The sequence below is a fragment of the Mandrillus leucophaeus genome, unplaced genomic scaffold (genome assembly GCF_000951045.1).
Source record: "Mandrillus leucophaeus isolate KB7577 unplaced genomic scaffold, Mleu.le_1.0 Scaffold236, whole genome shotgun sequence".
Taxonomy (NCBI): domain Eukaryota; kingdom Metazoa; phylum Chordata; class Mammalia; order Primates; family Cercopithecidae; genus Mandrillus; species Mandrillus leucophaeus.
Window position 1 is genome coordinate 1,151,587 of NW_012102432.1, and position 12,638 is coordinate 1,164,224.

At 34.3% G+C, this 12,638-nt stretch overlaps 1 protein-coding gene across 1 annotated transcript in view; it reads left to right on the forward strand.

Annotated features, from left to right (window-relative positions):
* Positions 1-7,453, forward strand: part of TTPA (tocopherol (alpha) transfer protein) — a 28,086-nt gene extending 20,633 nt beyond the window's left edge. The window contains exons 3-5 of the mRNA XM_011982188.1: positions 2,205-2,398; positions 3,998-4,108; positions 6,903-7,453. Coding sequence (XP_011837578.1) covers positions 2,205-2,398; positions 3,998-4,108; positions 6,903-7,076 — 479 coding nt within the window. The 3' untranslated portion in view covers positions 7,077-7,453. The remainder of the gene's footprint in view (positions 1-2,204; positions 2,399-3,997; positions 4,109-6,902) is intronic.
* Positions 7,454-12,638: the final 5,185 nt, after the last annotated feature.

Here is a 12,638-nt window from a genome sequence, read left to right on the forward strand (position 1 = left end):
GCATCTTCTCTTCTATTCATCCTTTAAACTCTGAATTTTTTTAGGACATTGGCCTGAGCGTTTTCTTCTCTCTGCTTTGATAGAGAAAAACATAGCTATGAGACAATCCCAGATTGTCTCATATGGATCATCATATAGGCACAAACAACCCCCAGATTTGTATCTTCACTCCCAACTTTTCCTTGAGGATCCCGACCCACACAACTAGCTCCTATTCCAGCTGCACCCAGTTGGATGTCTCACAGTCACCATTTTAACATGTCCATACTTATGATCTTTTCCACCCAAGCACGTCTCTTATCTCAATAAATGGCACCACGTGTACACCATGGAATACTACACAGCCATAAAACGAATGAAATTATGTCCTTTGCAGCAACATGGATGCAGCTGGAGGCCATTATCTTTAGTAAATTAAGACAGGAACAGAAAACCAAATACCACACGTTCTCACTTATAAGTAGGAGCTAAACACTGGATATATATGACTTAAAGATGGGAACAGTAGACACTGGAGACGACAAGAGAGGAGAGGGAAGGAGGGGAGCAAGGGTTGAAAAACTAACTATTGGGTACTATGCTCACATACCTGGGTGACAAGATCATCTATACCTGAAACCTCAGCATCATGCAGTATACCATGGTAACAAACCTGCACATGCACCTCCTGAATCTAAAAAAGAGTTGAAAATAAATAAATAAATGGTGTTACCACTCTATCCAGTTCCCTATGCCAGAAACTTTGTTTGTTTGCTTGAAAATTTACTATTACTTAGTTAAGATTTTTTTTTTTTTTTTCTTTTTCATTCATCCTGTCGGGCACTTCAGTCTGAAGACTTACATGTTTTTTTCAGCTTTGGAGAACTTTTCTCTATTGCTATGATTCCTCTCTCCTTTGTTCTCTGTTACTGCCTTCTAGAACTTTTATTAGTTGGATGTTGAAACTCCTGGATCCAGCTGCATGTGTTTCTTACCTTTTTATTCATACATGTGAACTCTTGGCTCTTTTGTGCCAAATTTGAGAGAATTCTTCAACTTAATCTTCTAAACCATTTTTCCTTGATCGGCTCTGTCTTTTCCAGCATTTCTCCCATCAATGAATTTTTTAAAAAAACTTATCTTTTTATTTCTAAGATCTCAACTGAGTCTTTTTAATAATAGCCTGTTCTTGTAATAACTTACAGTATTCTCCCCACCCCCTGCTGAAACTATTATGCTTCTTTAAAAAAATTCTTAAATTTTTTTTTTTACAGACTGGTTCTTGCTATGTTGCCCTGATTGGACTTGAACTCCCGGGCTTCAGTGTCCCCCTGCCCCCAGTTCAACCACCCTAGTAGCTGGAAATACAGCCACCTACCACGGCACCTGCACCTGGCTTCTATTATGTTGTTAAGTGTCTCCTGCTTTCTTATTTTCTCGAGTTGATGCCTTTGTCTATTGAGTTTGACTTCCCTCTCTCTCTCTCTGTGTATGAATGTGTTTAATATTCTAATTTTTAAGGAATAGATGTCTTTTAAAAAAGATTATCTGCTTGTCTATCCATTACTGTCATTTCTGCATGGCGTGACCTGTCCCGGGGGTGGTGGGAAGGGGTGAGATGAATGAACAAGAATCTCAGTAACTCCTCTCTTAGCACAGGTACTCCCTGTTTTTCTTTGGTGTGGGCAGCCACCTAAGTGCTTTCCTGGCTCTTCTTTCCCAAGCCCTCACTTCCTGCTCTAGCCTACAGGGACATGACTCTGCAATGTGCTACTTGCCACTGGAAGGCTGTCAGAGGATCAACTTGCCTGTCTGTTTCCTCATGCATTTCTCTTAGCCACCTCTTTAGTTACTATGGGGCCCTAATTGCTCTTTATAATCCAGGCCCTTGCTTTTCCATTTCCAACACCTCTGAGCTTAGAGCATACACAATGGCGTTCCCATCTTTATGTGAGGTTGTAACTTCATCTTGCAGTCAAATTCATCCTGCATCCATTCCTTTTCCCCCCATACTCTTTAAAAGTCATTCTTTGCTAGAATTTGAGGAGGGAGGGAGAAGCAGGCACATGTTCTTGTACCCCAGTTGGATTTATTATTCAATTCATGATCTTTGTAGATGCTTTTATTTCAACTGATCTTTTAAGTCTAAAATGAATTAATCTCCCTTTGGAAATCTTTCTGATTTTTTATACAATGCTAAGATATGATATGCTTTGTTTTTTTAGCACACTGGGACCCCAAAGTTTTTACAGCTTATGATGTATTTCGAGTAAGTCTAATCACATCCGAGCTTATTGTACGGGAGGTAGAAACTCAGCGGAATGGAATCAAGGCTATCTTTGATCTGGAAGGCTGGCAGTTTTCTCATGCTTTTCAAATCACTCCATCTGTAGCCAAGAAGATTGCTGCTGTACTTACGGTAAATGTATATTTTAACTATCAGGCATAATACTTCCAAATTATAGTTTTAAATTTTGTTATATATTAGACAAAGAGAAGCAAAAGTACATTTATTAGAAATTTAAATACAATTTTAGAAATAATATGTAGAATTCAATAATGCTAAGAGGAAGTAAAATGTTATTAGTTTATCAAAGAAAAAATGTTGCAACAAACTGCAAAAATATGTTCAAATTAGTAACGAGAGGATTTATGCATCTTAATATGTGGTGACTTTATCTTTTCATCATTAAAATATTTTTCCTAAGTTAAAAATTGATTAAAAAATATATAAGCAATGGCACAATAAGATGTCACATAAGTCTTGGTAGGTATATATTGATATCTTTTTTTTCAAAAGGTTTTTAAAGTGGTCATCACCTTTGACTCAGTAATTCTATTTCTGGGAAACTAGCTAAGGAATAATCTTTAATATATTAAAGATAGCATATAACAATAATAGCTTACTATGTGCCAGGTACTTTGCTAAGTGTTTCAAATGCATTATCTTTTAATGTCCACACTGAGCCTATGACATATGACTATTGTATTTTCCCACTTTGCAATTAATAAACTATATCTGAGAAGTGACATAGCGATACCCAGGCACGCACAGTTTGTCAGTAGTGAAGTGAGAATTCCAGCCCAGGTCATCTGAATGTAAAAGTTGTGCTTATAGCCACCACTTCTCCTATACATAAAGACAGTTACTGCAGCATCAATTTCAGTAAAGAAGTAAAATGAAATAAAATAAAATAAATACTTTATTAGTCCAGAAAATAGAAAGATGGTTACTTAAGAAATGGTACATTCATTTGATGGATTCTTGCAACAATAATAAAACATGATATTTGCAAAAGCTGTATTGTATCAGTGGAACACAGTGGGTTGAAAATTATTTAGACAGCATATTAGCAATTATGTTTAAAAGAAAATTATGCATAGAAGGGATTTGGAAGGACAATCCCCAAATTAATAATACACCTCTGAAAGCAATGCATGGAAAAAATGAAAGAACTTCATATAAAAGAACCTTGGAATGAAAGGTCTCTGTATTAATAATACAACTTGTAGGTAGGAAAACTATCCTCTTCCTTCAACTCTTAACTTTGTAAACTTTCTAAATAAGCCTATATTACTGTGATGCTAAAGACGTATACCAATGTCAGAGTTTAAAAGTATGTGTTTATTGTCCTAGTCTTTCAATATTTGTGAATTTTTTTCTCAAAATAAACATTTTTGGGGAAAAAATTAAATGTAAATTTCCAAAGGACTCATTGGTTTGTTAAAAGAACATCTATATGTGATGGGAAAGGAATTTTCTGGTGAAAGTGTGCAGATATTTCGTAAAATACTTTGCCAAATCTATAAGGAGAAACCTTTTTAGAGATCTTTTCTTAATCTAGTGACAGTGAACTGTAAGTCACGCTTGTGTGTTGTTGGAATAAATAATTTTGAAGATAAAATCACACTTAAGATATTTCCGTAAGTTTCGCAAGTGTTCAAAGAAGAGATTTGACATTAGGTATCAGATTGTAATATTTATGTTTTGTTATTAAGATTTTTTTATTTTCAAAAGGATTCATTTCCATTGAAAGTTCGTGGCATCCATTTGATAAATGAACCAGTAATTTTCCATGCTGTCTTTTCCATGATCAAACCATTCCTGACTGAAAAAATTAAGAAACGGGTGAGTAAAGCGTATTCAAGTTTGTGTTCCTCTACGCCAAACATTCCAACGCTTTTTAATTTAAGGATTGCTTTATTATCTTTCCTCGTACCTGCCCATCTATGTCGTTAGCCCAATATTTTGAATATTTATCTAACAAGTCAACTAAAAAAAAGTAAATTAAAATTTAGTTTTAATTTATAAAAATGAGGCATATTGGTTGTAAGACTGTGGGGTAACTGGGCTTTTCATACACTGCCGGTTGGAATGCTTAAGGGTATATTCCTATAGAGGGCAGTGTGGCAAAGACATCAAAATCACTGTCTTGAATTACCTGTACATAAACAAAATTACATATATTAGAGGAGCCACAGCAGCAGAAGACTGAAAACCAGCAGGTGTTCACCATTAGGGCATTGGTTAAATAAATATCGACACAATAGAAAACAACGAGATTGCAGGATGTTTTGTAAACTGAAGTAAGCAAAATGTGGAATAGTGTTTATGGCATGCTACCTTTTGTATACAAAGGGGAGAAATAAGAATATATTTCATACATTTACATTAAAAGGATATACAAAAAGTAATATAAGTGGATATCTATAGGGAACAAGAGAAGAGGTGTGAACTACAGTAGATGAGAATAGGTTTGGGAGCAAGATCTCTCACTGTGTATCTTTTATCTTGTTTTGATTTGTAACCATGTGAATTTATTATTAACGCAAATAAAAATAAACATTTTTCTTAAACAGTGAAGCCTAATTAACAGTTTCAGTGTAACTGAGAACCACAGTAACTGAGGTATATGACAATGTCACGCTAGTTAGAGCAAAGATACTGGATTTTTTTTTTTTTTTTTTTTTTTTTTTTTACCTACCCTATGGAGTCTTATCTCAGAAAAAACATCTCATATCTCTTAGACTTTTTGAAATATTGAAAATAGAGTATGCGTTCTCAAGAATGGCAACCATTCTTCTAAATTAATCTGTAAAGAAGAATTTTTAGAGCATCTATTTAGACAAACATTGGCATCATCTAATGCCTTGAACACAAAACAGTTTGTAAAGGCTTTAACAATTTAAATCTAAAAAATTACTGAAATGTCAGCAGTGATAATATAAACTGTAATAACACATTTGGAATTTTAAAAAAAGATGTTCTTTCATATTAAGAAAATATAACATCTTATACCTGGTCAGAAAGTTATGCCCCTCGAGCTTCTTTAGAGGTTATCTAGTGGATATTTCTGTTTGTCTTCAGGAACCACCCTTAAATTGCCTGCTTTAGCAAAGATGGCCATTTTCAGCTACTTTTTATTCTAGTATTTTTATACAAATCAACTTTTTTGTTTGTCTTTTTCTATCTTCAGTGTAACTTGATAATAGTTGGTTTCCCTCTGTTTAATCCTTAGAGAGTTAAAAATAGCTATTTCTAGTTTGCATTATATTTTAGATAAAAACAAAAACAAGAATAAACTGAACCTAAGAAATAGGAGAATATGGAGAAAAAAGAAAGAAAAGTAAAGAGTTGAGAAGTTAGGGGAAGGATGTCAGCAAAAGTTAGTTGACATGAAACAGACTTGCCAAAATAGGGAGAAAAAAACTCTGATCCAGCCACTTTTTTCCTTTTCAACGTTTTGGCAATGCCCCATACATTTTCTTATTTTGCCGCTTCCTGAGGAGACAGAATTTCTTCTCAATTAACTGATAATATTTCACATATTTCAGAAAAAAAAATTAAAGATACGCTTTGTGAGTTTCCTAAGTGAGTATAGGAAACTCATTTCATCCATCAAGCTTCATACCCTGGCACATAGTAGGTGCTTATTAAATGATTGTTGAATTCATAGAGGAACATTTTGCCCTAGAAAGTGGAAAAAGCTTATTTATTTATTTTAGCAGGTGTGTGCTTTTGGTTCAAGTTTCGATGGCTTTCTCTTAACTTCAGGGCATTCTATGATCAATTTTTATAGTTTAAAATATTTGAAAAGTTAAGGTTCTCAACCGTCATAATTGTCTTTTCATATTTTAAAAAAATTTTGACTTTTTTTTTCTTTTTTTTTTTAAGACAGGGTCTCACTTTGTGCAGTGGCACGATCTCAGCTCACTGCAACCTCCACCTCCTGGGTTCAAGCAGTCCTCCTGCCTCAGCCCACCACGTAGCTGGGACTACAGTTCCACACCACCATGCCCAGCTAATTTTTGTATTTTTTTTTGTACCAGCCATGTTGCCCAGGCTGGTGTTGAACTCCTGAGCTCAAGTAATCCACCTGCCTTGGTCTCTCAAAGTGCTGGGATTACAGGCATGAGCCACTGCACCCGGCTGTCTCTTAACTTTATACTAGCCAACAGTATCCATTGACTGTACCATATAAATTGTTTCTCATAGACCTAATTGTGTGCTCAGATATATGCTTCTACTTAATATGAATTGGTACCAACTAGTACATTTTTATTATCTATAGACTAGTCCCAAGATATTAGTTTGGTAAGAATCACTTGCAAATAAGGGAATAGAATTTATAAAATAACTTTAGTCTTTAAAAATTTACTTATGGAAGAGGAAAATGAGTTTTTATAAATTTTATGGAGTTATAAGAATGCAAATCCAAGAAAGAGTAAGATTATTAGATCCACAGTAACACGACCTAACATAAGTAAAATTATTAGATTCATAACCAGAGGAATAAAGGATGTAGTATCTATTTATACTTTCCTATTTTAGAAGTTATTAGAATACCTTGTTTTATGAGGTTGATTTTCCACTGGAAATGCATCTAATGAGGATTCCTTCTAAAATGTTTTGGCTATTTCAGATTCATATGCATGGGAACAACTACAAACAAAGCTTGCTTCAGCATTTCCCAGACATTCTTCCTCTGGAATATGGTGGTGAAGAATTCTCCATGGAGGACATTTGTCAGGAATGGACAAATTTTATAATGAAATCTGAAGATTATCTCAGCAGCATTTCTGAGAGCGTTCAATGAGAAGTTATTTCATGTGAATGGCTTCCTAATTAAAAACATGAGTGATATCCAACCTGGTTAAATGAATGAAAGAAAAGGAGCAAATCTTTTAAACTAATGCTTGCCTGATCTTTAAAAATGTAGAAATCTTCTGACATGAGGAACACAAGTGTTTGGAAAGATTTTTTACTTTTTAAATGCTTTTTTCTCTACTTTTGAAGTAATTAAATGGCAGTACATTTTGAGAGCATAAAAATTGGCGATTTTGTACTTGGAAGAGAACATGAAAGTTATTACTAAAGTAGCCGTTCATGTGCATCTTTGTATGTTTCTAGAAAATTATATTTTTAAAAAGTTCTCTGATTATGTTAGTTTAGAAATAAATTTAGAAATATTCCATGTAAAAATATTCGCATAAGTCAACTGATGATAAAAAAATTAACACTTATTTTAAGTGGATGTCAGATTAAATTATAATTCATTATAATTAAAATCTGAATAGAGTTTTATAGTTATTCCTGTGGGCCAGCAAGACATTTCATCTCAGGGAAATTTTATTTTAGTGTATTAACGCGATAGAAACTTTTTTTTTTTCCCCAGACAGAGTCTTGCTGTGTCCCCCAGGCTGGAGTGCAGTGGTGCGATCTCAGTTCACTGCAACCTCTGCTAGGATTACAGGTGCACACCACCACTCCTGGCTAAGTTTTGTATTTTTACATAGAGATGGGTTTTTGCCATGTTGGTCAAGCTGGTCTCAAACTCCTAAACTCAAGTAATTTGCCTGCTTCGGCCTCCCAAAGTACTGGGATTACAGTCGTGAGCCATCGCGCCTGGCCACAATAGAAACTTTCAACTGAGGAGTCTATATACCATACTACTTTGTGTGGCATCTTTAGATCTCTATGAAATCATTCATGTTGATGTCATTGATTAACAAAAATAATTTAGAAAATACATCAGGCACAGTTGATGGCTTCTCAATATCTGTTTTGCATTTTTAAACAAATCAAAAATGTAATTTTAACTTTTGCTTTTGGCTATTCTTATGACTACACAGAAAGGGATGGAATCATATTTAATTGTCTTATACATGAACTGTTTTTAGTTAAAAATAACATAACTACACAAAGGAAAGGAACTGTTTATATTTTAAAAAATTACTGTCAATTACATCTGGTATTTTTCAGACTATGCATAAAATAATATGAGTTTGACTATTGTATCAGAATATTTTAATCAAATCCTGCAATTTATATTAACTTAAAAAAAAACATCTGGTAGAGGCTGGGCGTGGTGGCTCAAACCTGTAATCCCAGCACTTTGGGAGGCCGAGGCAGGATGATTGCTTGAGCGCAGGAGTGGTAGACCAGCCTGGGCAACACAGGGAAACCCTGTGTCTATTTTAAAAATAAATAAATAACTGGTAAAGACATACTGTTTGTACTGCAGTTTATAATATTTCATTTATTAAGAAAGATATCATCTTAGCTTTATATTCAACATAGCTCTCAATTTATGACATAATTTTTGTACTTTTTATAAGTATTTTATAATTTCTTAATTTTGTTATAAACTTGAAAATGAAAGAATATGGGGTCCAAAATCTGTTGAACATTTGTTCAGCTAGTTAAGTTTCAACATTAATCATATACATTAATAGTATCTTTATGTAAGGATATGTGAAGGGTATTTTTCTTTATAAGAAAATTAGTTTAATCAGGTGAGCTGATACTTATGATTATGCATATATCTATGATAAAATTGAAAGTAATTGTGGATGTTCTTTAGAGAACGTGTTTTGATTTTGACTTAGCATTGGGAAGCTAACAACACTATAATTTTTATTAAAAAACTAGACCCTGCCTGTTTTCTAAAAAACACTTTAAATTCTTTTAAAATAAAAGCATACTATTTAAAACCGTATAATTAAAAATAATAAATGAATAAAACCACTTAAAAAGAATAAACAGTGTGAATAACAAAAAACCTCTGGCTCACCCAACTTTTGTTTCTGGAAGATTTACATCACTAGTTCCACTTCATTTGTTTTTGGCTATTTCAAACACTTTCTTATGACTCTGTGGAGGAGTGATTAGTTTAGTACCCAAATAAAGGATAACATTTTAAAATGTCTTTTAAATGTGATTTTTTGGTGATAGGATCAATAGCAAATAGAATTAAGATAAGTCAATCAATCTAGGCATATTTTATGATGGAACTTTGTAATGTTTACAAATGAAGCAATTCACTGAAGAATATTAAAAGAAAATTGAAATGAATGGGCAAACGAACAAAGTGTCAAAGCAAGTAATTGTCTAATTGTCCATATTACTTGAGTGATTATACCAGAAGTGCCTTTTAAAAGATTAACTGTATTATGTGCTCATTGTATTAACTGCACAGTAATTTATTTGTTTTAATATTGTTTGAAAGAAAATAAACATCTTTCACATAAACCATAGTGTACAAGTTATTTTTTAATTTTAAAATATAAATATGAGGCATTCTTTTTCAAAAACTGCTTTTCCTTACAGAAAAAAAAATCTTAGCACATCTATTTGTCCATTACTCAAGTGTCAGTTTTTTCTTCATAAGTTTAGTGACAGGCTGGTATTCCAGCTGCTTAGTTCAACACCATATTTCTCTAATGTCTTTTGCTGTACATAAAGGGGACCACAAACTAATCCCTAAGCCATGTATAGTCAAGAAGTTAAAAGTTCTAAGCAAAAAATGCCATAGTTTGCCACTTAATCAGATAATTTTATTTTCTTTAATAGACTTCAATTTTTAGAACAGTTTTAGGTTCTCAGCAAAATTGAGCATGAAGTACAAGATAGAGTCATTTGATTTTGAAACAATATGCTATTAGCTTAGATCATGATTTAATTTGTCAAACTAGATTTTTTCTTACAGAAATAGCACTGAAGTCCTATTGCAAATCCCTTTATCTTTGTCAATCACCTAAATTAACACTGTAGATCATAAAACAGGTTAGACATATAACCAAGAACTCCAGCCAATTAGTCAGATGGTGTTGTCTGAAACACTCCTTACTGGCCTTATATATTGAATTTTGCCATACCTAGATGCTGTGGAGGAACTAGAAATGAGAGCAATAAAATTAGGATTGGCAGCTGTACAACCCTACGACTTTTCTGGTTAGCAAGGACATACACCATTCTTCTCCCACACCCATACCTAGCACTCAACGGACTGTTCTCCTCTCTCTCAGGCAATCATATTAATCTGTTAAATATCTACTTTTGATAAGTAGACTGAATTAAGTACTACAGTGACTAGGAAAATTAATCATATGCTGCGTGGGAGTGGGAAAAATATATTCCAAATAGCTAGTTAAAGTGCAGTATATTGTAAGGGCCATTAAAGTGATTCCAATAAAGTGTTTCGAGAGTTTAACAGAAGGAAAGATAATTTCCATGAGGGTACTGAGGATGTGTTCTTTTTTTTTTTTTTTTTTTTTAATACTTTAAGTTCTAGGGTACATGTGCACAACGTGCAGGTTTGTTACATATGTATGCATGTGCCATGTTGGTGTGCTGCACCCATTAACTCGTCATTTACATTAGGTATATCTCCTAATGCTGTCCCTCCCTGCTCCCCACAATAGGCCCTGGTGTGTGATGTTCCCCTTCCTGTGTCCAAGTGATCTCATTGTTCAATTCCCACCTGTGAGTGAGAACATGCGGTGTTTTGTTTTCTGTTCTTGCAATAGTTTGCTGAGAATGATGGTTTCCAGCTGCATCCATGTCCCTACAAAGGACACGAACTCATCCTTTTTTGTGGCTGCATAGTATTCCATGGTGTATATGTGCCACATTTTCTTAATCTAGTCTGTCACTGATGGACATTTGGGTTGATTCCAAGTCTTTGCTATTGTGAATAGTGCTTCAAAAAGGAGGTATTATTTGAAGCAAAGCCTTTAAGGTAGCAATGAAAACTGAGGAGAAGGATACTTAAAGAAAATAAATTGAGGAAAGACTTAGAGATCAGAAAGAGTAAGACATGTCTGAGAAATAGTAAATAGCCCTGTAATTTAATGACATAAGTTGCATGTCTTCTTTTTCATTTCTGAGTTGGTTTATTTGAATTTTCTCTTTTTTTTCTTAGTCTAGCTAATGTTTTGTCAATTTTGTTTATCTTTTCAAAAAACCAACTTCTTGTTTCATTGATCTTTTGTATTTTTTTGGTTCTCTATTTCATTTATTTCTGCTCTGAATTTTATTATTTATTTCTTTCTGCTAATTTTAAGTTTTATTTGTTGTTGCTTTTCTAGTTCCTTGAGGTGCATCATTGGGTTATTTATTTGGGATTTAAAGGGACAGATAGACCCTAATATAATAATAGTTGGGGACTTCAATTCTTTACTCATAGCATCGGACCGATCATCTAGACAAAAAATCAACAAAGAAACATTGGATTTAAGCTGCACTTTAGAGTAAATGGTCTTAATAGACATATACACAACATGTCATTCAACAGCTGCAGAATTGTATTCTTCTCATCAGCATATAGAACATTCTCCAGGTAGACCATATGTTAGGCCACAAAACAAGTCTCAATTTTGAAAAAATCATACCAAGTCTCTTTACAGCCCATAATGGAACAAAACTAGAAATCAGTGACAAAAAAACCCTTGGAAACTGTACAAATACATGGAAATTAAACAACATCCTCCTGAATGACCTATGGGTTAATGAAGAAATTAAGAAGGATATTTAAAAATTTCTTGAAACCAATGAAAATAGAAACACAACATACCAAAATCTGTGAGATACAACAAAAGTAGTACCAAGAGGGAAATTTATAAGCAGAAATGCCTACATCAAAAAAGCCTCCTATTTTTGGAGGAAAGGGATGAGTACAGGAGAGTGGTTCATTTACCTAGAAAGATCCATGTGAATCAAATTATAAGAGGCCTTAAACACCAGCTGAAGGGCACTAAGGTGCATGAATTACTTATGTGCCAGGGACTATATTAGATTTACATACATGGCATCATTTCATCTTTGCAAAAAAAAAAAAAAAAAGGTTAAATGGCATTAGACCAATTTGCACATCCTTTGCTCAGAATCACAGAGCTTTGTAAGGCAGAATCAGACTGAACTTGGCTGGCCTGGCTATAAAGTCCACATATTCCACACCACCACCATGCTCCTGTCAGACCAAATTCTGCAGGCCACGGAGATCAGTGGCCATCAAATTCTATCAGTCTTACCCAGAAATGTCTGACCCTGATCCATCTCTGAGGCTTGTCATCTTTCATCCAGTCTTCCGCAATAGCTTCCTCTTGGACTTCAGGTTTTTCATTGTTCCTCCCTTTACCCACGTGTTCCATGCTGCCTGACTTACCTTTCTCATCTTCAGGGGAGCAGCACTGTAAGTAGGGTAAACTGCTAATTGGCACCCAAGGCCCTTCACACCCAGGAACAACCTGTTTTTTCATTCTCACATTGTAGGACTCAACTCCACCTATACTCCAGGCACACCAACCTTTTCACCACTGTGACAATATCATCCCTTCCATATAAGACACATCGGAACTGGCAGAAAGGAGTGGAGGAA